Genomic DNA, 26,961 nt, shown 5'->3' with positions numbered 1-26,961 from the left:
CTCTCTTCTTCTCCTAATATATGTTATCTCCCTGTTTATGTAAATAATTAAAGTAGGACAGTTCCCACAGGAGAGGCTGAGGGATTCCCTACTTCAGAACATCTTGTGGCTGATATTCAGGAGAACTTTTCCTGAAATGTAGGACAAAAGGTAAATAAATCCTTACTCCAACTTGCTCTCCTGCACCTCAGCAATCTTCTCTCTTTCAGTTATTTGTGAATGAGTATGTCTCATCAGCTAGAAGTTCTGTTTGAATGTACAAAACATCCTAGCAATAGTTTTATTAAAACTATCAGATCCTTCTAAAAGGCTCTGCTTTTGAATTCCTGCTTTACTCAAAAAAAACCTAGTTCAACTCTATTAAAGAGTTCAAATTTTTAACTATTTGTCCAGATGGCACCTTTGAGCCCTGCCCTTTATATCCAATCATTTGGATCAAGAAATGCTGAGCAATAAAGAAACATTTACTATTTAAAGCAGTAAACAGGTGAACAGGATCAGTAGGTACGAAAGGAAACTGGATAATGAGATGCCAATCTGTTTTCCTAAAGAGTTTTTAATTCCTGAAATCCAAATCACCTTAAAAGGCCTTCTGAAGAATGATCAAATGTGGGCACTAACTTCACTGTAGGGGCTGATCTTTTTTAATAGGTTTATCTGGGTATAAGATAAAGACAATGTAATTTGGGAAGCAAATAGGGATTTTTGACAGTGCTTCATCACCCCTCAGTGATGTAGTGAGATTCTGCTTTCATAAACTCAGAGGGAATTCATACCAGACCATTCAAGTGTTTCTCAGGATATACAGAGGGTTTTGATCTTTTCCCATATTTAAGATAAATTACTCATACAAATCAGAAGGAGGTCATTCCTCTTTCAAGGAGATGAAGGAAAGATGTCATGCAAGAATAAAACCTTTTGCCACTGCCATCCTCAGGTAAAGCTCCAACATCAACAATTTCTAAGGCAAATTAAACCACTGACTCTCAATTAATTTCCTAATTGTAATGAGCACCAACTTCATATGTTATCAAAAGGCCCCATAAGACCCACTGACTTCATTGCTGTCCCACCTCTAGTAAGGCTTTTGGGGACTAACAGGGGCTGCCTTCCCTGATGCTCAAAAGCCACGCTTCTTTGATAATGATGTGCTATATGTTCTATAGCAAGGTACTGGAGGGTTTCCTTAAATAGGGATAGTTGCTTGGCAGTAATCACATTAATGAAAGGAGAAAGAGTGGTTTCCTTGAGTCATTTCACTTATCTTCCAGTTATGGTGCTGATTCAGAGGTGTTTTTCTCCCTTACCATGGCGGTTTGTCCTTTTCTGAGATGTGTTGTAGCAACTGCCATCACTCTGGTAAGAACACAGCTCCACAGTTTATTTAGAAAACTGCAGAAGCATAGAAAATTGCTGGTGAGAAGTCAAATGAATTATCTTCAGTTTGTGAATGGGCTAAGAAGCAGAAGCTTTTTCAGAGTCTTTAAGACTCAGTGACATGTGTGATCCTTACACTCACACTGAGGAATATCATCAGATTGGAGAAGAACCTCAAAGCAGCAAACCTCCATCCTCCCTCTGATCCTCTAGTTGCTGCTATCTCCTGTGCAGAAGCTGTCCTCAGGCACTGTACACTCAGCATATGCCCACCCATCCAAAGGACTCAGATTCTTATATTCCCAAACGGAACCCTGTCAGTCAACCTTCCACCTTAACGTGTGTCTGGAAGTACAAGCTGTGCCAGCTATGCTTTCGCCTCACCCAGGAGCTGCCTTCCACAAGTCCAAATTCTGTTGTAGGCTTGCAGGGAAATCATGAGCCATGCTCTTGCACTGAAAAGAGCCTTCTGACAGCAATTTCACAATTCCCTGTGTCTGCATGCTCCTACCCTAACTCATACCCAAAGAACAGACTTAGTGACGAAGTGTATAACTGAAAATCCTTCTTGATACATCACATCATAGTTTCTTGTGGCCTGCTGCTGCAGTGACCAGTGCTTCTGCAAAGCAGTGACAAGGATAGGACTTAATACCTTCAGGTCCTTGCAAGGGAACTTGCAGTACAGGAATGTCTTTGAGTTTGGCTTTTCCCTGCCTTTATGTCTTCTTTAGAGCAATTTGTAACTTCTGTCCTTTTTCTATCTCACATCTCCATGTTCTAAAAGAATCAGGAAATTCAACAGTTCATATTATGGGAAGAACAAATTATTTTAACCTTTTCTTTTTGTTTTAAAATGTTTTTCTAATGTTCAAGAGCTGGTATTTTTTACCATCTGGTAGAGTTTAAATAGTCTTTTTCATCAGTCAGGACAACTCATAAAGAACATACATATTTTGCAATTACTTGAAGGGCCCTTTGGACGTATGGCTGTAGGTATACATTGGGGAGGATTGCAGGGGGTTGTTAGGAACAAAGTAACTTAAAACAGATGGATCAAACAGAAGGGCTTTTTTCCTATCTTGACATAGTCCTAACTGAATTCCCTACACATGCATAACTTAATCAGAATGAAACCCCACTGGAGTACTAAAAGCACAGAATAGTACATAAACTCAGAACAGGATGGGAAGTTTCAGATAAGATAATGATAGCTTCACTGATTTTTCTTTGCATAAATTGTAAGCATAAGTCCTCCAAAGGACTGCCCATCCTCTTGGACAGTTTCTTTAGAGAATATGATATTACTTGATTTTGGGAACTGTCAGCATAAACAATGTGAAAGGACTAAGCTTCTTGCAGGCAAGTTGCTAATCCCAGTTGATGGACTTCTTCATTTTAACCCACAATTTGCTGAAGAGGTTTATAAATACAGGTATCGTGACATCATGTTGCAGGAGTCAAGTGGCTGAGGCAACCTTGACTAGATTTTGACTGCTTGACTCAAGGGCCTTTCACATTTTCACACTGACACAGATGGTGAGGGTATATGGAGGCTGCAAAGGGGTATAAAGTGGTGTGTATAGAGTGACCTTAAATTGGAGCTGGGCAAATGCACAGGGAGTGCAACAGATTTCTTTCTTATGATAATCCATCAGGAAATTATGCCCTGATTTACATCAGAACTTCCTTCAAAACTAATTAAAATGCTTGCATACACTTATGCTTTCTGGTAGTTCTTCACTTCTTGAATAACCCAAAGTTGCTGGTGAAGAAAAATCTACAGGAAGAGACTCCTGATCATGCAGCATGTTCACTTACTGAGAAAGCTGACATAAAATAGCTCTGGAGATGATGAAATCTGAACTGCTGCAGCTAAAACTGCAACATTCTTTGTTTCCAGAGAAACTGCTTTGTGAGTAGACCAAGCCATGCCTCTTTGTTCCAATAGCTGCTTGATAAAAGTCCATAGGGAATTGGCAACGCAGGGAGAGAATTAAGTTTTGAGCAAGTTAGATATGCTGGACAGTGTGCAGTAGGGAGTAATGAAACTTCAGAGCTAAGTGGCAATGAGAGAGTAACAAAGAAAGCCCCTTGCAGCTTACAAGTGAGGTGGGCAGGAAGTTCAGAAGACTCAGAAGAGATGTGTGGATTCAGGGAGGGGTTCAATGCCAAATCAGCACACAATGAGGCTGCAATTGCACTGCAAAGTGAGTTTTTTTCAGAGGTAGAGCAAAGGCATTCTCAGTGGTTAAGTACAGCTTAGCTGCCTGTGCTGGACTTCTGTAATGCAGGGATTTTTCAAGGTGCATGGCCAAATGGCAGAGTGGCAGTCTTAGGTCCAGACAAGCCCATAGCCATTAGCAGTCAGCCTGCATGTAGCTCTGAAAAGCTATTACCAGTTATCATGGGTAGATCCAAGACATCATCATATTAAATGCAAATTTGACAGAAAAAAAACATTTCTCAAACAGATGTAGATGGAAGATTTCCAATTAGATGTTCTCTTTGTTGAGAAAACACAGGTAAAGGAAAAGAAAACAAAAAAAAATCTGAAAATAAAGCCTGGTTTCAGCAGTCCTTCTGAGGATGAGGAACCTGTCCTACAACTTCTTGCAATTGGATATATGACTGTTTTCTCACAACAGGATTCTGAGGAAGCTGATCCAGGAAGGAGGGCCAATCTTACACCTCCTTTCCTTTCTCTCTGCAGAGGTGTGACCGCAGCCAGCAGCACATATGGCTACATTCACCTCAGTCTGTAAGACTAGCTGGCATTATCCTCCCAGCACATAGCCCTGCCACAGAACAATCTCTGTATGGATACTAATTAGCAAGCCCAGAGCCAGCTGAGGAAATTAGGGTGCCTGAACACAGCTCCCTAGCACAGGGTCTGCAACTCTCAAGGCCTGCCAGACAGGTGTGTGTGAACACACCTTAACTCAGACAGCATCACTCAGCTATAAAGCTCTGTCTCTAGTTTTGCATGCTGAAACAGACCAATACAAGCCAAAAACCAGGTAACTAACACTGGCAGATAAGAGAGCTATCATTAAAAGATTTCAGAGCCCTTTTCAAAGGAAGCAAATAACCCAGTCTGCAAGGAGGGTGCCCTTTGGCACAGCAGAGAGATGTGACCTGCCTGGCATTACCCAGGAGGCTCAGAACAACCATCTCCTTAACTGTGCACAATGGTTTGTGCCTGTAAGCAGAAAAGCCTAAAGGGCTGTTGGGAGCAGAGCTGGGCATTCCCTCTTTCATGCTAAAAAGCATCCTCCACCCCAAGCCCCCCCCGGGTGAAAGGACATTGTGGTACCTATAGCATCACCTTTCAGATGGGCTACAGCTACAGAGAGATCGAGAATTTGCACACAAAATCCATGGCACATTATTTTTGTGGCTGGAATGAAACCCCAGTTCCAGTGCTTCATTCTGTTGAGCAAAATTTCTACATCTTTTAATTCTTTGAATACTTTTCCTGTTTACTGTCTTTAACTGTCACATAACATGAGTATGCTATAATAGGTGCTAAATAGTTTTGTTGTTGTTGTTGTTATTATTACTCCTTTGCAGATGTTGAGTCTGAAGAAAAGAGCAATACAAATACTAAAGAGACATCTCAGAATTGATTTTGGGCGAAAATATAATTTCTGTTTTCTGGCCTATATGGTGACACTTATCTACACAGGCTTGTGAGCCAATCATTATGTAGTCAGCATGTTCTGTGAGGATGCATCTTGTAGCTCTATGTGGAAGGGCCTGAAGCTCCCCAGTGGGGTGATTTTTTGTTTGTTTAGTTTTAATGGGAACTACAGGAAGAAGAAGAGGAAAAAATCACTTAGGCTGGGAAGTAAAGAAAGCATTCAAGTGTTAAGAATAGAAACTTTCAGTTCTGCTTTCAGTTCTGTCTCAATAGATTTCAAGAAGACTTCTTCCAAAAGGTCAGAAGTAACCCAAGATAACCTATGCTACTTCTCACCCAGCTCCAAATAGCCAAAATGACTGCACTTACCAGAATGGATGGGGCTGCCTATTGTAAGGCAGCTACACATATTCCTCATGTTGCTGACTGAGGCATATTGAATGGCTGGGACTTTTGCGTAGTGTCATACCACCAGCTATTTTTATAAGAATTTCAGCTCCCATTTTCTATATCCCTGTGCTAGAGACCATCCAGGACATTCTGCTCCTGGGCCTGCTGTCCAGCTCCTCCAGGTTTGCATTTGTAATGCATTTGAGAGGGTTGATAAACACAAGCATATGTGAAGAACAACAGCAACAAAAAAATCCTGCTTGCCTATGAAGGGCTTATTTAAACTGACGTAAATCTTGAGACAATTCTGCTCCTGGGAGCAGAAGTGTCAGAACCAGCCATTCAGGCTTTTGCTTTACAATCTAGACAGGTTACAGGGCGATGAATGAGTGCTCCAAATCCACCAAGAAAGCTCTTGCAGGAAAACTTAACCCTAAACTCCACTTCTATAAAGATGCCCACTGAAAGCATATTGAAAACAAAATTTAAAATATGCTACTAGTTTTTCTGTAAGATATCTTACTTGACTTGTGTTAGGAAGGCTGGACAAGGAAAGGGCAATGAGGATACACTGATGTGTAGCAGTAGAATCAAGGAAGAATGGCTTGGAGCTTATAGCTTAGAGACAAGACAGACATTTTACCTTTCAAAGTACATAGTAAGCAGTGACTTTATTTCACTGCTGCATGTAAAGGATTTTGTTTATCTTTTCCTAATAATCCCACAGCTTTTTCTTGAGTTTCCTTCATAATTTTTAGTTAATATTTTCTGTATTATTGATTTGATATTTGATTCCAAATTAGTAGTGTAGCTAACATTGATGTGCTCACTGTAGTGCTTGGAATTTCATTCTCTGTTTCTACCAATTAAATTCCTTCCTGTTTGTTTTCATTTGCTAACATCTGTAGAAAGGGCTCTATATATAATTAATAAGGATGGAACCAATAGAGAATTGGTGTTCCTAGGAGCCTAAGCAAGTCCCTTTTAAATCCATTGCTGGTTCTCAGATTCACTCAATATTTTCTTACAAAATCATACAGTACTGTTCCCACACATCTCACTTGGGATCTGTGATGGGCTTGTTTGGGGAGGAATGAACACTTGTGGCAAAAGAGGTTATTGGCATAGGACCCTTGCCCCATATGGTGAAGAAAGTCAAGAGATGTGTAATTAATTACAATGGGGATTCCACAGGGAGAAATTAAAGTTTCATTGATACAGCAATCCTATCCTATCACGAAAAATTATGTTCTCTTCTTGAGTTTGCCATAAAGCAAATATGGAAAGCATGGAAAAGAGTTTTTATGGAAGGTCACTTCCATTTTATGCTTTTACCATCTTTTTCTGACAGTGGGTTAAGACCTGGAAATCAGATTTACACAAATGTTGAATATTCACACCTTAATTGAAACACACTTTAACCAGCTCATCTGGGAGTTGAAGAGGAAGGCAACTTCCCAACAGAATAATCACATCTTTGGGAATTGAAAATCAGATACTCCAAAATCAGCAGATAGATGGAATAAAATTTATGTTTCTCTGTACTTCAGTTGTCTCAGAATAGAAATAACAGCTGTTATAATAATTTCTCTAAACTCACTGTGGTTTTGAGAACATGAAAGTGAATAAGCACTGAAGATGTCCATAAGAAAATAGATTATTTTAATATGTTTGGATGGTGCAGATTAAATAAAGAAAAGGAACACCCACACTCTGAATACTGCAAATTTTTGTTTCCAGAACATTGATAAACCATTTTTATGCCTTTGTAGATCATACACTGTTATTTATGTTTGTTATGAAAATGATGCACATTTGCATGATAACCAGATCTGTCCTTTCAATTCCTGCCCAGTGCCTGTTCAGTGAACCAAATTACAAGCACTCTTTTTTTCCCCACACAGTTTAGACCAAGCATGTGATAAGCCTTCCACATCTCTACCTTCTGATCCCATCCCTTTCAACAGCAAAAGCCTTCCAAAAATATTAAGGGCAGAGAGAGAATATGTGGGCTCTGACCTTGCAGGGTGTGATGACCCAAGGTCCCTTTCTGTGAACATTACTAAAGATCTGAAGCAGTAAAAAATGAATAAATAAACCCCATTTGTGCCCACCTCAGCCAGAGCAGAAGAAAAGTGGTTACAGTTCTTGTGCATCAAGTGGTACGCATTTCCTTTGTATTCCTTGCCCAGCTCTTCCATAATCTTATCCACGTCCTCTTCTGTGAAGTCTGTAGTGCCCAAGGCAATGGATTCTCTAGTTAAAAATAAAACACACAGCAGGAAAAACAGAGTGATAAGTGCGATACATACCAAGGGAGAAGGAAATGATCAAATATTTGCAAGAAGGACAGGCTTAAAATGTTATGGACATGCATATCTGAGGCTATCAGAAACTCTCACTAACAGAATGGCACAGTAATATGCACAGCTTTTCCACGAAGCAAGTTATCACACAGGCAACAGCCCCTTCTTGCTCACCACCAGGGAAATCTCAGCTCTGGGCATCTGCTCCTACTCTGCCCATCATCCCTGAAGAGAAAGTTCTATTACAAGAGAGGAGATGTTTTTTCTACAATTGATAGGGTCCCCTGGGCCAGGAAGGAGCAGACTGAAAACTTTATGCAGAAATCTATTGCTTCTCCCAATATTCTCTCAGTAGCACTTGTTCTAAAATGGCCCTCAACTTAAACTGGCGGTCTGGCAAGGTCAAGCCCCTCTGCCATGGACATTTCCTTGACCCACAGTCCCACAGTCTGAGCAGCTTGAACAACACAAGAATGCAGTATCCTCTCAGGCTCCTTTAGCAGCCAGTCTGTCCCTTGTAACAGAGCAGCAAAAAACACGCACTGTGACATCAGGTACTCTGTGCAGTATCCACAGATAGGGGGTACTCATCAAAGGAGAAGACTTATTTTTTTCCTCTGTCCATTTACTCTGTGATACAGGCAAAACTGGGAGCACAGAAGATGAATAAAATAGGAAAAGAGAACTGCACTAATTCGTAAGCATGCTTTTAATCCCTGACAAACACAGTTCATCACTGTTCCCTGTTTGCTGTACACACTTTTTTATCCACCTCCAAAATCCCTGTAGGGTTGCCTTTGAATCAGGATCATGTAAAGGATGGCAGTGAGGGCACTTATGAGGAGAGTGAAAGGAGAACCCAGAGGACAGGACTTCCCTGCTCCCCCTATGCTGATGGCTACCAGGGGCAGAAGGGAAGATGCAGAAAAGGGCCCTTACTTGAATTTAAAGGTCTCGCCAAGTTCTACCGCACTGCCAGGTGTGATCTCGAAAATCCCACTGAAAGGGTAGGGATGCCCTCCATAGGCAAACTCTGACAAGAAAAGAAACAGACTGTGAGTAATTGAATGAACGCCATGACAGGAAAAAGTCTATGGCAGCTGTCTGCATGGCTCAACATCAGCACGAGGGGCTGGGCTATTGCCAAAATCTGTTTTAGCCAGACTCTGAAAGCTGTTTGTGCTGCCTAGTTACCTTTTGGACTGAGGATGCCTTCACAGACTCCCTCCATGCTAGCACTACTGCTTTCCCACAGCACCAGGAAAACTCTCTGAGTCTGTCTCTGTCCCCATCCAGGTGGCTTTCTCTCAGTGGAAAGTTCTGCATTGAAGACATCTGGCTAAACTGTGAGAGGCTTCCAGTGGTGCTATGGAGCTGGAAGAAGCCATTTCTAGAGTAAGGAGAAATCAAATCTTCCAGAGGGATTTACAGGCAGTGAGTGGGAAGTCTTTGCAGAAAACCAGGCTGATTGTACTCTGCTGTCCCAGCACATAGAAGTCAAGCCAGGGAGTCTCTCCATGTCATTACAGGCCACCTTGCAGGGCTTGTGAACAGAGCCTGTGATCCTCGTGGTGTCTCACAGGGCCTGTGAAAGCCTGTGCTCAAATGGAAATAGCACCAAAAGGGATACTGCAAGGCACTGCATGAAAATACCACGAGTGAGTAGCCAGTCATTCCCATTTAATGCTGAAAAAGGAAACAAAGTCTGTGATGCTAGTCCATCCTTCCCCACACTACAGATCCCTTTACTTTTTAAATGGGTGGCTCTAAGCAGCTTGTACCCCATCCAGGTAATTTCAAAAGTCTTATGTGAGATTTTCCTTTCTTTGTAACTCTTCTGTTTCAAATCAACAGTTTCCAGTATCTGGAAACCCAGATCCCAAGATTTCTAGACCATATTCTAGACCACGTTCATGAAGAATAACTCGAGAAAAGATTTATCCTGACAGGGAATTAGCACAAATAGATCTACAGGCCTAAAGACAACCCCTGATCCACCTCTTTTCCCCCTCCCTCATATCTCCCATTCTCTATCTCCCTCCTTCACTACAGAATGGCTTTCCAGCATTGCTCCTCCCATCTGCCATCCTGCTACACACCTGCACAAGCAATACAGGCTGCAGTTACAGGCTGCATAAGAAGGACTATGGGACTCTGTGGTTCATAACAGAACTGCATGAGTTCCTCCTAGACTCCACAATAGACTCTGAAAAGAGAATTGGCTGAGTTTTTCAGTTTTTATCCCTCAAAACATTCCTTGCCAAAAGCTGTAACTTTGGGGTGCTTTTCCATATCAGACTAGCCATACAGTTGTCCCCATGTTCTGCAGGTAGTAAAAGGGAAATACTTCATACCTCTGCCATAGATCTCGATGCCAGAGTGGAAGACACCAATCCCCAAGGTGGAGGTGTATTCGTTTATCCAGTACTACAGAAAGAGAAAAGCCACAATGGGAAGCATTAGTGGAAAAGAAACATATGGTCTTGATATATCTCCCATTTCCCCAGCTCATGTTAAGTAGAAGAGATTTTGACATTAACTTGAGACAAACAAATTGAGACTCTTACAGACCAACAGAAGTGGGCACTGTGTTTATCCATCTGAATTGGATTAGTCAAAAAAATGCTCATGTAACCCTTTCCACCTAAGGTACTAACCTGCATTAAGATACAACTGGACCTAAACCTGCATAAGCCCAACTGCTACAGAATGTGTGATTATTTATCTTCTCACCTAATACCTGACACTGAGTCAGTTTTATAAATTCACTTGCCTTATTTAATCTTCAAAATCTTCAGTAAGAAACTCCCCAGTTATTTTCCACACACCTTGTAACATTACCTCCCAGCACCCCTACTTATTATGAGTTTGGTTTCAGGCAAAGAGATTATAGAGTTGGAAGTTTGTTGCCCCAATAGGTCAGAGACATTTTCAAAAGGAGCTGTTAAGTGACTCCTTTGTCTGGAGCCCAGCATTCCCCCGTTACATTCGAGCAGAGAAACACTACAGTCCAGTGCATGCGTGTGACATTCCTCCACCGAGCACTGCACAGGGCCTGTTTCCACCACACCGTGAAGGACAGTGCAGACACCCAAACAAGTCCCAGATAAGCTAATTCTGGAGCAAGAAGCTGTACAGCCATGCCAGGGCAATGCTGCATTGGAGATAATTAGCCCTGCTCAGCATCACTGTTTATTAGGTCAGCTGCAGAGCTGCACTGCTACAGAAATTATGTTTTCAGGCACTGAGGAAACTGCCCATGCCTGGTATATTTACAGTTCACTTACAGCTGCTGTGCAATGAAGATACGTCTTCTAGTAACTTAGAGCAACTAAATTCTGGTTTTAATCTACCACTGTGAGGAAAATGAGTGCTGCTCACTTGTTCCTGTACAAGGACATGACAGGTTCATTAAACTAAAATTGTCTTCTGGGTCTGGTAGCAGCTTCTTGTGGAACCAGAATAAGCTGCCCCTTCCCCGTGTCTGGTGTCACTGAGCTTCCATGGTATGAATAAAAGCCCTTCTGTTGTCAGGCAGCCAAAAGGTCTGGCATACTGCAACTACTGTGCTTGCACTACTTGCTTACGTATTTGTAATGACTGCAGTAGCTCTGTAAATCACCTGAAAATGTTTTCTGCAAAACCACTGCTACTTGTTTTGCAGAAAAAGTACTGTGAAAGAACACGGTAGCTTTGACCCAAGCCTGACTTATTGTATGGCTAATCTTGATATATTAAACCATGTCCCCAAAAATGCTTGCCTCTGGCAGTACAGCAGTTCCATTTCCCTCTATAAAAGGCTGCAATACTTCTTGTTCTTTGTGAGTTTGTTTTTATCACAAATGATGTATTGTTGCAGGAGGGCAGCAAACTGCCTGACCCTAGGTGGACCTCTGCCCACTGCTCTCTGCAGACCTTGTGTAATCTCCATTTACTTTTTCACTTGAACTATGCAAACTTTTGTTTTTAGGGTCAGGTAGCTCTCAGCCTCTGCCAGCTGGGACAGCACATTAGCAGTGAATCCTGGGTTGAGCACCATGCCTGGTATTTAGGTGCCCTTGCCTTCTGCTGCCCTTCCCCACAGTTCTCTGTTGCAGTTCTCTGCAGCAGGAATATCCCTCTCTGACTGGGGAAGAGATAGAGGTGGAGACCAGATATGACACCATGGGACAAAAGCCTGTCTCCCCTGGACACAAAACCCTCTGTTCAGTTCCCGAATCTCCCACACCTCAGAGAACTGTAGAATCTTTAAGGTTGGAAAATACCTCTAAGATCACCAAATCCAGTCACCAACCTAGCACCACCACCATGTTCACCACTAAACCATGTCCTCAATACCATATGAATTAATTTTTTAAATACTTCCAAAGATGGTGACTCCACCACTTCCTTATACAGTCTGTTCCAATGCTTGACAACCCTTTCTGTGAGGACATTTTTCCTAATATCTTTCTGAACCTCCCTTTACACAACTGGAAGTCATTTCCATCCTGTCAGTTGTTGCCTGGGAGAAGAGACCAGCCCTCATCTCACTGCAGCCACCTGTCATATAGTTGTAAGGAGCACTCAGGTCCCCGCTGAGCCTCATTTTCTCCAGGCTAAGCACTCCCAGTTCCTTCAGCTGCTCCTCAGACTTGTGCTCCAGACCCTTCACCAGCTCTGTTGCCCTTCTCTGGACCTGCTCCAACACCTCAATGCCTTTCTTGTAGTGAGGGCCCAAAACTGGATACAAGATTTGAAGGGCTTCACCAGTGCTGAGTACAGGGGCACAATCACTGCCGTGGTCCCGCTGGCCACACTACTGCAGGATGCCATTGGCCTTTTTGGCCACCTGAGCACACTTTGGCTCACGTTCAGCTGCTGTAGACCAGCTCTCTCAGGTCCTTTTCTGCCAGGCAGCTTTCCAGTCACACATCCCTCAGCCTAAAGCACTACCTTGAGGCTGTTGTGACCCAGGTGCAGGACCTGGCATTTCACCTTACTGCCCCTCATATGATTTGCCACAGCCCATTGATCCAGCCTGTCTATATCCCTCTGCAGAGCCTTCCTACCCTCAAGGAGATCAACATACCTGTCCAGCTCAGTGTTGTCTGCACTGAAGGGGCACTCATGGGTTAACTCCTCCAATAGTCTCAGTGAGCTTCAGAGAAACACTGGTTTCTCAAGTCCAACTGAAACAAGTCCCAGATGATATGGGAAGTAGGTTGTCTTCTTCTCTCAGGCTGAGCTATTGTCTTAGGGCAACAATACAACCAAAACATGCCCGGGTCACACCAGCTGCTTTGCTTAGAGAAGTAACTAATAGGAAGAGAAGGGAGACTTTTAAAATCAAAAATTCTCTTACCAGATATCAAAATCAGGGCTATCTGCAGAGCCTCATCTGCATCAGGCTTTGTATTTCAAACAAGGAAGTTACACCGAAAGCCATTTGCAGCTATAATTTTTCTTCTTCCATATGAAATTTATGTTGGATCCAAACAACAAATAAGCAAACAAGCAAGAAAAAAACCCTCTCCTTGACGGACTACTTGTTAATGTTCTGAGATCTGACTACCTATTACATGCAGAGCACCCTTACATCACAAGCCTGCCCTGTGCCTCAAGCACTCTTGTTTGCAGCACAGAATTTCAGACCCTGCAACACATCCTGCCCAACTCCAGGAGCAGAGAGACAAGGCCACAGGGCAGCTCTGAAAGTACAAGTGATGAGGAGGCTCCTCCAGATATAAAGAAGAGAGGAGCAAAAGTGTTTCTCTGGCTGATGACAGGTGTTGCAAGATTATGACAATCACATGGACATTTCTGTATTTAAATGGTGTATTTTTCAGTATTAATTCATTTAAATTAGCTAATATGGACTGAAAAGCAACAACCTCAACCATACCTGAATTTGAACTGAACAGAAGCTATCCTGATTTAGCACTTTCAAATAATTTCAATCACAGAAGGGTGTTATTGAAGCGGGGTCTGATTTGCATCTTGGTTCAATTGATACAATACTGGTATGACCTAGTAGCAAGACTGAAATGCAAGGCAGCTCTGAATCATGGCTGTACTGTCCTCATCTCACCCCTGTCTCCAGGGTGCTGTAGAATCTGCCTCCAGTGTGTGACTGAGCTCACAGTGAACGCCTCACAGCACTTTGGCACAACCCCCAGCTTGTCTTAAGAGGAAGCTATGCTAAAGTGAACATGTCAGTCACTTGCTGAGCTGGAAAAGAGAATCCAAGCCAGATTTGAAACCAGGTTTGTACACACATGCACGAGCTGGCCTTGTTTTCCAAGGGGTTTGCAATTCTGAGCGTAAGAACGGCAGCAACAGTCAGCAAATACTCATCTTTGGAATAAATTGGTTATGGCTTAGATTAAAAACAAAAATCGGCAGCCTGTTCAGTCAGATGAAGAGCCAGGGAACTGAATGCATCAGTATCTTAAAGGAAGTTGTGATTCTCGCTTGCATTGCATGCTGCCAGAAAATTGTGCCCTATACCATACCCAGAGGGACTTGGAGCATTCTGTCTCATGTCCATCTTCAACAAAGAACAGCTCAGATAATAACAGAGGCAGGGAGGAAGGCTAATCTGGCTATAAGCACTTCATAATAGCAGCAGATAGCCCAAAATTCAAAATTCAAACCCGGAGAGGAACCTCTGCATTTAGTTTGTAGCGTATCAATTAATAGCTTTTAATGAAGATCCCTGCTGAAGTAGAATTTGAAAATTTTCAGGTTTTACTCAGATTTTCCCTGATTTTCCCTTGTTTGGTTCAGAGATCAGAATAACCAGTGAGATAGTTTAGATTCTGGGGGATACTCTGAGTCAGTTCTCTGTTATTCACTTCATTTATCCATCACACAGAGGTAGAAGTAAAAGTCTTACCTGTGAACCGTGCCCTAACTTTCCAGAAGAGAAAGAAAAAAAGCTTCATTATATTGACATACATCTTTTAGGTCGAGAATGGAGAAGCAGATGATGTGATATTCACAGATTATATCATCCTGGGAGTTTTCAGAGCAGGAGTTCCCAGGAACTCATGCCAGAAACATGAGTCTCCAGATAGAAGAGGCCCATCCATGTAACCACTAATTTCTGCCATCAACTAATACTGTACTATAACATTGAAGTTTTTGTCACTAACTCTCTTCCCTACTTCAGAACTACTTCATTACTTTCCATGGTGTGTCACCAAAATCTTTCCTGTATCAATGGGCTCAGCAGATTAACTAAACAGCTCCTCAGACGCTGGAGACAAGACCTCTTTCATGAGTATCTCAGATATTCTGAGCACTTGATACTTCCTCTGAGTGGCCAACACACTAAGCAGTATTCCATTTATCACCACAATACTGACTAGATATTCCACTCCACCAGATCCATCCACTACTGAACAGATGCTAAACCTTCCTTCATTATGATCTGTATGAACATACAGAAAATAAATCCACCAGTTGTTAATTAGATTTGATTTCAATAAATAGCTGCAAACTCAGAGTACCCAGTGTGATAGATCCTTGCCAAGAGCTCTACTCTTCACCAGGTATCACACACAAGCAATGCCTGAGCCCTGAGCCAGCATTCCAGGCATGAGAGCTTGGCTCTGACGTCCAGGAATGACCACACACTCCTGTGACTGAGACACCCTTACCAGATGGGTACAGATGATGAAACAGTAACTAACTTGTCTGTATCTCTTCTCAAAGCATCATCTGCATGTAATTCAGAAGGATAACTTCCTTTCCCCTGTGAGTTTACTGGCAGAGCTCTGCTTCTAGGAGAAAGGAAAAAAAAACAGTAAAGAATTATATTTAGACATTTCTAGGGAGCAACACAGGTCCCATAAGAGACTGTCAGCCCTACCACCTGAGCTTGATCTTAATCCTTTCCTTCTTGAGGGCCAAGTCACACACTGTACTTGGCCCTTTACAGGGATGTCTCCTCTTTATAGGATGGGAGATCTGGCTTGCTGAAGAGACCCTTGGCTCAACAAATCCAAGTGGAGGACACCCAGGACAGTGCTTGCCCCTGCAGTCAAGTTACCTAAGCAGCCTCATGAAGACATGCAAAGGACTGTGTGCATTAACAAATACACTGCTCAGTTGTATCTCAAACACTAAGAGAATGCTCTGCAATGTCAAATCTCATCACAAAAGGCAGTCTTTTAAAGGCGACATCAGATTGATGCAGGAGACCAGCTAGGGAACATTAAAGTAATACCTCAGCATTATGTCCTGAGATGCATTGATCCAGAAATTTGAGAGCACAAAGGATAAAACTGGAGGGGAAAGCTAGAGAACAGCATTTCAGGAAACCAAGCAAGTAAAATCCCAGCTGTTTACAGCATACAGCCAGCAGCTTCAGAAAAGCTTGTTTCCCCAATACATCTTTCTAAATCAACATCCAGAATCATGGGCCCCCAGAGGTGGAAGGAGAGGGAGCATAAAAGATCACAGACTATTGATTATTCCCCAGGTAATGCTTGCAGGGGTGAGGGAAGCTTTGCTTCAACTACAGACATGCAGGATAGGGGGCTTCCTACAGATCCAGGGCTCTTCAGTCATATTGCAGCAGTGCTCACTTCTGTTCCACAGCCCCAGGCATGCACACAGTCCTGCAATATGTCCCAGTCCTTCTGCTGCTCACCCCTTCTGCCCTGCAGCTCTAGTGATAAAAACTCACTATAATGGGGGATTACATCAAATTTTACAGAATGGCTACTATTAGCAGGTTTTCTTTTGCAATTGAGTGAGACTCAAGCTCATTTCAGTGTGACCCATGTTTCTTACATTCCATTCTCCAGGAGTCCAAGGCTCGTATATTCATCAAGTCTAAAATGCTGTTTTCCTAATATTACTGTGAATACAGATTAAGTAGGAAAGGGTTTAAATAAATGTAAGCAGAACAGCAACTAAATAAAGCTTAACAGAGTATTGAGGAGTGATGGCACAGACCTGTCTTTGCTACTTCACACCTGGGAAAAGCTACCTGGGTGGATCCTCACTCCAGCACACACAGAACATGGTTTTCCCAGCTGGAAGATCATCTCCTGTGTCAGGTCCTCTTCACTGTTAGCAAAAGCTATCAATCTGCATGTCAAAGACATGTGTGAAAGCCCATCTGGTCACTCCAAACCCAATCAGCCAAAACCACCTGTTTTAGTCAGGTATGTTAACTTTCAGCTACAATTGCAGACAGGGTTAAAGAAACAAGATGCTGCAGTGAGGTCTGTGTTTACAAATAGGTGCAGCCTCCAGTTGCAGTAGGTAATATCAAGGAAATCAATTCCCAGGGTGTAGTCACTGGCCTGCTTGCAAATAACCTGACTGGTAAAACTGATTAAAGCTCAGGAACTACAGATTTCTTCCAGGAGAGGATTCTCAAGTACTGAGAACTCTGCAGCTTCAGTGCAGCAAGAGAGCTTGCAGCTTTGACAAGGCAGGGATACAGGGTGACACAAGAACCCCACTCAAGCCCCTCACTTCATACTCGGGTTGGCTGAAGAACAGACACCTGAGGAGCAGAGTCACAGAAAGAATAAAAAGACAAGGCATCCTTTGGCATGCAACTGCCTCTGCTCTGCTGTATTTTGAATGAAAGAAGCTTCTACTAAAGATACTTCTTCACCCTTCAGGTTAAAACACTCTGATAGAACAGGAATTTCCTGGGAAACAACAGCCTGATACTTAAAACTGATACTGCTAAACATATTCCCTCATGCAAACCCACAAATACTAGGAGAAGAGACCCAAGGCAAGATGCTCAACTGCAGCCTTGAGAGGAATGAGAGGACAAGCCTCTGTGGGACTGCAGCAGCCAACCCTGTCTCAGCAAGTCTTCTATTTCAGCCAAGTTCTGCTCTGCAAAGGAATTTTTCTTCTCAGCTGGGCTAAATACATTCCTTGGCTGTCTCCTCAGGAAGAATTTCTTCAGAGTTTACTGTGGCTTTTCAGACATTATTATAATATGCATCTGAATTGCCTGATGCATGAGACAACAATTAAACCTTTACAATCAAGAAGCATAAAGAGCTTATTTCAGAGGCTTCTAAAATGCTGTGTGTGGATTAAAAACTGATGCTGCTGCTGAGAGAGATTGGAAATCTACTTATGCTTCAATGTTGTGACGCAATGCGATCTTAGTGGAAGAATATGAGGACAGAAGAAAATATTAATCATGCTGTGGAAAGAAAACAGTAAGCATTTCACAAGTTAAGTTTTGTGTGTATTCAGAATATTTTCATTAAAAGTCACAAGCAAGATTTAGCTTTGACAATGGGATACCTCCAGCATTTCCACTTACACCCTCATCCTATAAATGGTAGGCACAGTTCTAGCTCAGTATACTGGTATTTCTTGAAGTCTCTTACCATTTTCTACTTTCTCCATTACTGTTTACACTTTTTACCCTGTTATGCTGCTGGCAGGTGTTGTCCTGAGCAGAGCTTCCTTCCTGCAGCTACATCTGTGAGGTGTTTACAAGTTTACTGCTGTGTATCCTTGGCCTCAAGGTATGCACATCTGAAGCTACTATTTGGAAGGCAGCTGACACGCTGTGTTCTGCATTAAATACAGTTCTCTTGTTGAGGAGAGCCAACAGTCATCCAACACACGTTTCAGTGCTTGGGTGAGAACCTGTCTTACGAACAGAGACATACTTGCTGGCTAAAATAAACACCTATTTCTGTCCCTGCAGAATGACCATCCCTGTCTCCTCTGCTTGTGGGTTCACACAAAGCCAGACCATGGGTTTGTCACACCAGTCATAACACTAATGGCCCATCTTGGCTGTCTGTGTACCAAACATGGTATTTATATCAGACTGTTTACAGCATACAAGAAGCAATATGCCATTTTTCCAACCTCCACCTCTTCCCCTAAACTTCATTACTAACTGTGCCTGAAGGAGTCAGCTCAGCGAGCCAAGGTGGGACTGGGGACATGAAACAGAATTCAGTGAGCGGGGGTTGCTGGAGCAGGTGCCAGTGCCAAGAGCCTGTCCCACACAGTAATCTTATAAGCAGCCCTGAAGAAGGATTATCTATGCTATTGCACACCCCTTTACATGCTGTATCTCCTTAGTTTGGACAATTTTTGTGAAACTCTTCATCTCAAGCATATGAAGCCAGAAAAAAAAAGCGCATCCATTTGCAGGATTACAGTGAAATGTATTCACTCATGGAAGGTGCCTGAGAAACTCACATGTGTTAGAAACTTCAGGAAGTAATAATACCTTTGCCTTAGATGCATTCACAATGACAAATTGAGAGGTATTTAAAAAGAACAGTGGCAAAATGATCAGGGAAGTGGCAAGACTGACATATAAGAATTCATTTAGAAGCACTATTAGCTTGGCAAAGCAATGACTGCAAATGACAAATCTGCAAACATTTGAAGGGCTGACATGAATTATGGGAGAATACTTCTTAAGAATGATACAAAAGATTCAAGTAGGAGCAACATACTCAGTTTAAAAAGAAGAAAGACTTTGACTATGTGCTTAGAAGACTCCTGGCAGCAAAAAAAGAACAAGAAAACATCTGTATGACTCAAAGCCAGATATTGAGAAAGCCTTAGTGCTCCTGTGCAAGACAGAGTACTGAATGGTCTGAACTGTTTTGCTCCACTAATGTCAAGGAGGCTGTTGACATTCTTGGCTGAGTGTATTTCAGATGCAGACACCTATCTGCATTGTGAGCCCTCAGCCCAGACTGTCAATAAGTAGGCTTTCCATCAAAGAGGATTCAGATGAGCTGAAAAAAAAAAAATGCAAGGGAGATAAATACCCAACAGCTTGGCCAGGAGGCCATCAGGAGCTGTTTGAAGTGCAGATGCCTTGGCTCTGGAACTAGATTGACCCTGATGTATCTGGTAGGGTCAGCAATATGGCCTTAGGGCTCTCCGTCCTTCATCTTGCAGAAAGGATGATGTAACCCAGAACTGTAGCAACAGGTAGGGCTGTTAAATGATTTTTCAGATGTGCAATAATGCTGCGGCCTTGCTCAGACCAAGAAACACTTACATCTCCTTTTCCTTGTTGGTAAGGATCCTTTGCTGTCTTCTGTGGACCTGTAGCAGTGTTTCTCTCCAAAGAGGCTAACTCCATGCTGATATCCAGCAGTACAGAGAGAAAACAGTAATTTAGTGCATCCTTTGCAAACACACTCCAGTTGACACATCAGTCCTACCTAAGCCAAAGCATCTGCTTTGTTCAGAGTATTGGGCTGCAGGTAACATGCGCCCCAAGTCCCCTACAGACCAGCTGATTGACAAGCAGCTGTACCATATCCCTCAAAAAATGTGCTGAAAAGCATAGTTCATCTCTACTCTGGTCGATTATTAGCAGAAATTTGAACTTCAATCTTTCAAATCCAAGACAAACACCCTAATCAACAGCCATAGCTTCTCCATCAAAGTGATGCATGCACATGTAAACTGCCCAGCAGAAGAGAGTGAGAGATTCATGCCATCAAATGAACCAGCAGCTAAGACTTTTCTTCCAAAGGCTTGTCTAGATCCCCGCTCAGGTTCCTGAATTTCTCTTCCATGATAGCAAAATGCTAATATGACACTGATTCTTCCTTATTGACTTGCCCTCCTTTGGAACGTTCCTGCCTGGGCAAACACAAATACCTCCTTTTTGGTTAATCCAGGCACACCAACAGTCCAGGCCTGACCACCTGAGGCAGATTTCTTGTATCTCTTCTTGGGTTTCTAATGAGAACATGCAAAACACTAATCTATTTCAAGCTCAAGTATGGTTTCAAGCACACTTCACCATGCTGTTTCCATTCATAAGTACTTCAGGAATGAAGTATTACTCATCAGGACCCAATTCATAGCCACGGTCTTCAGAGCCTTTGAGGGAGAAAATTAATACTTATGACAAAAAAGTCTGCTTGTCTGTTAACAAGGCTTGATGGCTTGGTCAACTAGGGAGCTCACTCTTTATCCTGAATGGTGTTTTGTTTTCTGTTATCCTCTGACAGTGGCTCACACCTGTCAGGTGATCCAGACAAACATATTCAATCTTCATTTCATTTCATAAATCTTGATTACCTATCAAGATAATTCTGCCTTTTCTCCTAACCATATCTAGTCAGTGGCAGAGGAAGGAAGAATCATCTCCAAAATGTCTAGGCTGTGACCATCCTGAAAGAATGGGATGCAATGGACTAACAATAAAGCCCCTCTTGTGACACATACGGCCTTGAAAATTTTGATCAGCTGCATGCAGACCACTTAAAGCTTTTTTTTGTTTTCAACCCGCTGTGTAGAGATCCAAGGTAGACAGGAAACAACTTATGTAGGCTGGCAGAAGTACATTTGTTAGACAAAAACTGACATCCTCAGTAGAAAAAAAAAAATTTAAAAGGAGAGGCACACAAATATTAAAATAAATAAATGTATTGCCCAAAACAAAAAGAATAGAGAGAAAAATATCTTGGGTTCAAACAGGAGATAGAAGCATATTCAAAAATCAACAGACAAACTGTTGAATGATAGTTCCATAGCTAGGATGCAAAACAAGAATTTGATAGGGATTGCCTGCTCTGCTATGGATATACCACAGATTTACTCCAGACCAGGTCAAAACTGAAATTTCAGCAGCATGATACTACATTCACATTCAAAACTCTGATTCTCCAAATTCTTTATCCAATTCTCAGTTACCCTGAAGTATTTAATACCATCATTATCAGCAGTCTGTATGGAAGACCTTCCCATTCCAATACAGTGTGAGCTCCACACTCAGGTAAAGGAACTCCCCAATAAGAATGAAGATCCACAAAGTTGGACTTACCCTGGCGATTCTTAATGGCAGCATTAGCATTTCATAGCCAGGAGTTAAACCTACCCACAGGTGAATATGGATCCTTACAGGAAAGTAAAACAAAGAATGCAAGATTCCCTAGATTTTCTCTTTGTGCAAGGATTGTATAGAATCAAAATTGTATGTTGTATAGGCATGTAGATTCTAACTCAGTCTCATTCCTATTCACTTGCCAAAACCAGTTGTGCCTGTCCTGTGAGCCAAGAGATCAGAAAAGAGCAGGGTAGGGCCTATTTGCACTAAGCAATCTATACTCCATGCTGGCTTTGGTGGCACACATTCAAAATACCCCATAGTGTCCATGAGAGATATTGACTGCATGCCACTAACAATAGCTTGCTATTGAAAAAGAAAAATCAATATTTGTCCCCAAGCTTCTGAGAAGAGAATCTATTCTGCAGCATAGATGGGGGAAACCCTTTCACAATGTGAGCTGAGGTTTTTTCCTGGAGAGGTTCCAGGGCCCTTGCCTGGCTGGCACGGTGCCTAACCAGCTTAGCTTAGAAAAATACTGGGAAATACAGATTTCTGCAGCTAACAACATGTCTTTTTACCCTACAGTGTTTGTCCTGTCTTGGATAAAAGTCTTCAAATAGAGTGCCAATGTCATACAGTGTCTCATCTCTCTGCACTTCGTACAAGTAAATGGATATGAGTGCATTTTTGCCTAATTGTCTACTCTCTGCTCTTCCAGCACAGCTACTGAGGAATCGCATTGCAGTGATAGCTCCAGATTAGACTTTAAGGGATAAAACAGAAAACAAAGAACCTGCATATAGCAATGATAAAATGTTGCTGTGCCATGGAGATTCAAACACATGTTCTCTGAAAACCTACTTCTGCTGGTCTGAAGAAGGAAAAAAAGTAAAACAGTAAAGAAAGGAACATTTCATTGAGAAAGGAACTGTCTCAGGATGGGGTAACTGTATAATTTAGCTCAATGCCAAAATGGGTTGTTGGAATAATTATCGTTTACAAGGCATGAAACTGATACAAAAACACCAATCAGAGAAGTTCAGACAGAAAATTATTTATAACCCATGATCCAAGAGCTTCTATGCTGAGTGATTGCAACACTATTTAAAATGACCAAAGATAGTAACTACGAATAGCTTAGGAAATGAGTAGCCTATTGTTGGCATTTACCTATTGGATGCTGACAAAGTGTTTTAAGGATACTTTTGCTCCCCCCATATGAAGATGCAAGAGAGTTATTAATATGTGCAGCATGCCACTGTGGCTAGGAACAAATTAAAATGCTGTGGGAGCATCTTAACAACTCTGATGTCATGTACTCTGCTTTAGTTTGGGTGGGGAGGTTTGTTTTTTGTAGTTGTTTTTTTTTTTTTTCCCAAGAATTCCCTCTGTCTTTATTTAATGAGCAGCACTGGATGTTCAGCTCCAAATGCATTTAATACCCATCCCATGCTAAAAGACAAAAATGGCTGTAGAAGCAGTGCCTGGCAAAGAATCATCAGCATTTGGTCTATGAAGATACTGTTTTGTGTGCAAACAACTTCAGATTAAAATGCAGGTGTTTGTCCCTTCAAAGGGACAGCCTCTGTGCTTGCTCCTCCCAAGGGTCACACGCACACCTTTGCACAGTGAGAGGCACAAACCTGACAGTGAAGCTTCTTTGGAAGACATTAAGTTGTCCTTTCTTTCTTCTCCTTACCCCCACCTCATAAACAGCACAGCATGTGTTGGACTAGCATTCAGGCTGCCCTAAATATTTCCTTTCTTCTGGGCACAATAGTGATTTTACACTTGTATTAAAGCAAATCTTCTGTGCTAGTCTGCTGTATGTTGCATACATCTAGAAACAGATCTGAAATGACCCAAGAGATTCAGACAACTGCTTCCTTCATGGACTTGCATCTTACATCTTGCATCTCCACATCTGAAATGTACCCAGGAAGACTGGGAATTGAAGGAGAAAGAAGATGATAAGGAAATATTTTAATAAGACCAAAGAGAAGAATTTGCTTTATGTAACAAGTTTCTCTGGGAATATTCCTCCCTCTGTCTCCTCCTCCCCACCTCCATCAGTATTTATTTCTATAAAAATCCATTAGATACAGCAACTACATCTTGGCTCCCGTTTGCTTCAGTGAAAAGAGAAAGGGTTGTATATTTGTACCATGGAGTGCAAATGGAATTGTCTGCCAGATCCCTCAGAAAACTGCCAAATATTTCTCCTGCATGCAGAGCAGGCATCTAATCTGAACTGTGGTCAGGCTGATGTAGGAGAAATAGGTAAGCACTGTGATGCCTCACCTCTAATATCAAAGAGGTGATATCAAAACTATCACCTGTAATATTAAAGACCTCTGCCTTCAGATTAAGCTGTCACCATAGACTAGCCCTTCTAAGAAGAAAGTATTCTATGATATCTCGGCCCTTCTAGATGCCTAGATATCTATTGCAGAAAAACAAAGCCTTATTTGGCCTCTGGAGGGGGGCCATTGTCAGTTTTCTCAAAAGCAGATTGCAACTTATATCTGGAGGTGAAGAAGCACACTCCAAGCATACCCCCATTTTGATTACTATCTAAAATAAGAGCACAGTAATAGGACACTATACACAACTCCTAGTCCATACTGACCCTGAAATTCTTCTAAGAGAACCAGAGACCTAAAAAAGTCATCACCTTCTTTCCAGAGTGATCCATACTGCAGAACTGTCACTATAGGACACGTGAAAGCACGACGTGAGCCGCTGCTATTGTAAAGGTGAAAAAGAGGAAGTTTATTTTCTGACTCCAGCATTTATACTTTTCCAAAGGTGACAGTGGATTGGAGGGTGAATGCGCCACCTCTCCAATGACATTGGACAAACTACTAGTACATCAAATTTCTCCGCCCCTATAGAGGAATGCAAAACAATAGATTGTTTACAGAAAGTTGTGTGAGAAAGTTCTCTACAAGAATGTAAACTCAGAAGGATTTAGAAAATCTTAAGAATCAGGGCAACACAGAACAAGGGCAAAATCCTATGCAGATGGTCTCAGCTTTGATACAAACACGACTATCATACGTGATTAAGGGCATTGTATGTGGATTTCAGTTCCCTTGAGTTGCTTTTCTGTAAGTTCACTTGTGCAAGCTAAGGAATACAAATGGTCATAAAGCCATAAATTAAGCTAATTATCCAGTAAACAAAGAGGGGAAAAATATTTTTATTCCTATCTAGCAGGGAAGTAATCAGGACACTCTAGCAATGAAAGTCATGCAGGTGATGAATGGATAGGTCTGAGACCATACAGTTCCCACTCCATATATCTGCCTTCACCCGAGTTAGATGGATGTATGCAAGAGACAAATAGATTCATCAAACAAATAAGATCAGCAGCCCAGCCTGATATATTTCATCTTATGTGAAAGTTCCATTTGCTCTATGAAGTATGAGTTCAGTAGCATTTTTGTAATTCATTTTACTGTGATCCCCTTTAACACAACAATAATCTTGTTTAGCTTCTCTTACTGGAAGAGACCACAAAGGGATAAGATCTACAAAATAATAAAAACTGGGCATCATGACCAAAAGACTGCTTGCATGACTGGGAGATCTCAGGAAGGGCTAGTGTTGCCAGATGGAGTTCATAAACCAATATCTCTTTGCATGCTTCCTATCAGATCTAGATGAGAAGTAGCTCGTAATCTCTTTGGAGCCAGAACTCTTTCTCTGGCTCCTATTTACAAAGTGTCTTTGTAAAATATGATGGAATCTCGGTTCAAGGCCGAGGCTCATTGTTGGTATCACAAATGAATCACCAAGAGCGGGACAAGGCAAACACTAACACATTGTAAGCAGAAGAGTATTACCTCCTTCCACAGGAGAACACTGAGAAAACTTCACAAGCAAACAGGACATATTTGCTCATGCACCACATGTGCAAACGTAAATACAGTCTGTATGTGTACAACAAAGCCTTAGAGAACAGCAGTGTTTTAACCCTCTGCTTTCCATCAGGTGGCTGGCTAGCAATATGCAAACATGTCCAAGACTCTGCACAAAGCCAACAATCAGTCTCCTTTCACATATGCTACTTTAGTAATCAAGCCTAGAAACAGGCCCAGTATTGCACCAAAGGTGCAGCACTGCAGACTGGTCCTTGGCAAAACTCCTTATAGAAACAATTTCTTCCTAATCATCCTCTTGCAGAACATGGTGACTTACACAAGTGTGCTGCTGAATCCCTAGGAATGCCTTTGCTTTCTGTGGCAATAATTAGCCTGCTCAGAAGGCAGCCTTCTTCAGCAAGTAAACTACAGAAGATGCAAATCTTTTAACTCTCAGCTTACTTTATCCTCCAAAGTGCATTTATACATGGTAAACAACAAGAGTAAACACACAGCTTGGTTTGCTACCCTACAGCAGCAATGTCCAGGTAACCAAGTATGAAAACTGCTGGATAGAGAAAAATAGCCAACAATGCACATTTTTTCCTCTCTCTTTGTAAAAAAAAAGACAACCTACTGTGACATGAGCTTCATTTCTATTTTGTGTAATTGTGTAGCCATAGTTTCTACCTCACTTGAACACTAATACCATGGGGTTTGTGCACCCATGTTTGCAAATACCTTCTCTGCTTTCCCTTCCAGCTCAGTCCTAGCAAGGCACATACTCCTCATCTGTTTGATCAGATGGCACTACAGAATGGATGTGAGCAAGACCAGCCTGGTGCTGAATTGTTGTGCTGGTGCCAGTCCTAAAGAAAAACACTCATGAAAGAAAGAATGCTAGCTAGGTTCAGCAGAGAGATGGGATGGAGAATAACATGATTCATGTCACAAGAGAGCCTTTGGAGGATGCTTCAAGTAAACAGGAATCAGTCTTGAGTTTTAAAGCCTTAAGAATAGCCAAGATTGGAAGCATCCAGATGCTCTGTTTCATCAGCATGTGGAACTGCTTGACATTGTGGCACTCAAGTCTTACTTCAAGTGCAGTCATAATATTTAGACATCATGAACACAAAAATTAGGAGAGGAAGAACCTGAGTGTCCAGCAGAGAGCACTGCAGACAGCATTCTTACTGGTAATTTCTCACTCAAGTTGTCTCAGGTCCTTGTCCATTCAAGGGTAGATGAAAATATTTTAACTTTTAGCGTCTAGACAGACCAAAAAAATAACCTCTCTAGTAACATTTCTTCAATCCTTCCTCTAACAGGTAAAAAGAGAAGTCTTTAGGGCCAAGTGATGGCAAAGCCATAAAAAGAGAGTTCAAACCTGACAACCAATGTTGCAGAAAAAATTAATTCAATCTTTCCATCAGAGTTCTCTTATTTCCAGCAAAAAAAAAACTTTAAAGATTCCCATGCTGGAACCTCTCACTTTTATTTTTGTAGAAGTAAGAGGAGTGAGGAAATCAGAAGAAGTCTTAGCTTTTCAGCATTAGGTAGTACACCTACAAGCTACCA

The 26,961-nt window shown here is 41.9% G+C and overlaps 1 protein-coding gene across 1 annotated transcript in view; it reads right to left on the bottom strand.

Moving 5' to 3' along the window:
- LOC100221884 (deubiquitinase DESI2) overlaps positions 1–26,961 on the bottom strand; it is a 54,535-nt gene that overhangs the window by 11,814 nt on the left and 15,760 nt on the right. The window contains exons 2-4 of the mRNA XM_002200458.7: positions 10,071–10,143; positions 8,656–8,749; positions 7,525–7,666 (exon numbers count right to left, since the gene is read on the bottom strand). Of these exons, the coding sequence (XP_002200494.1) occupies positions 7,525–7,666; positions 8,656–8,749; positions 10,071–10,143 (309 nt within the window). The remainder of the gene's footprint in view (positions 1–7,524; positions 7,667–8,655; positions 8,750–10,070; positions 10,144–26,961) is intronic.

This window comes from Taeniopygia guttata, chromosome 5 (genome assembly GCF_048771995.1).
Source record: "Taeniopygia guttata chromosome 5, bTaeGut7.mat, whole genome shotgun sequence".
In the NCBI taxonomy this organism is placed as follows: Eukaryota; Metazoa; Chordata; class Aves; order Passeriformes; family Estrildidae; genus Taeniopygia; species Taeniopygia guttata.
This window is presented reverse-complemented; position numbering and strand designations above follow the sequence as displayed.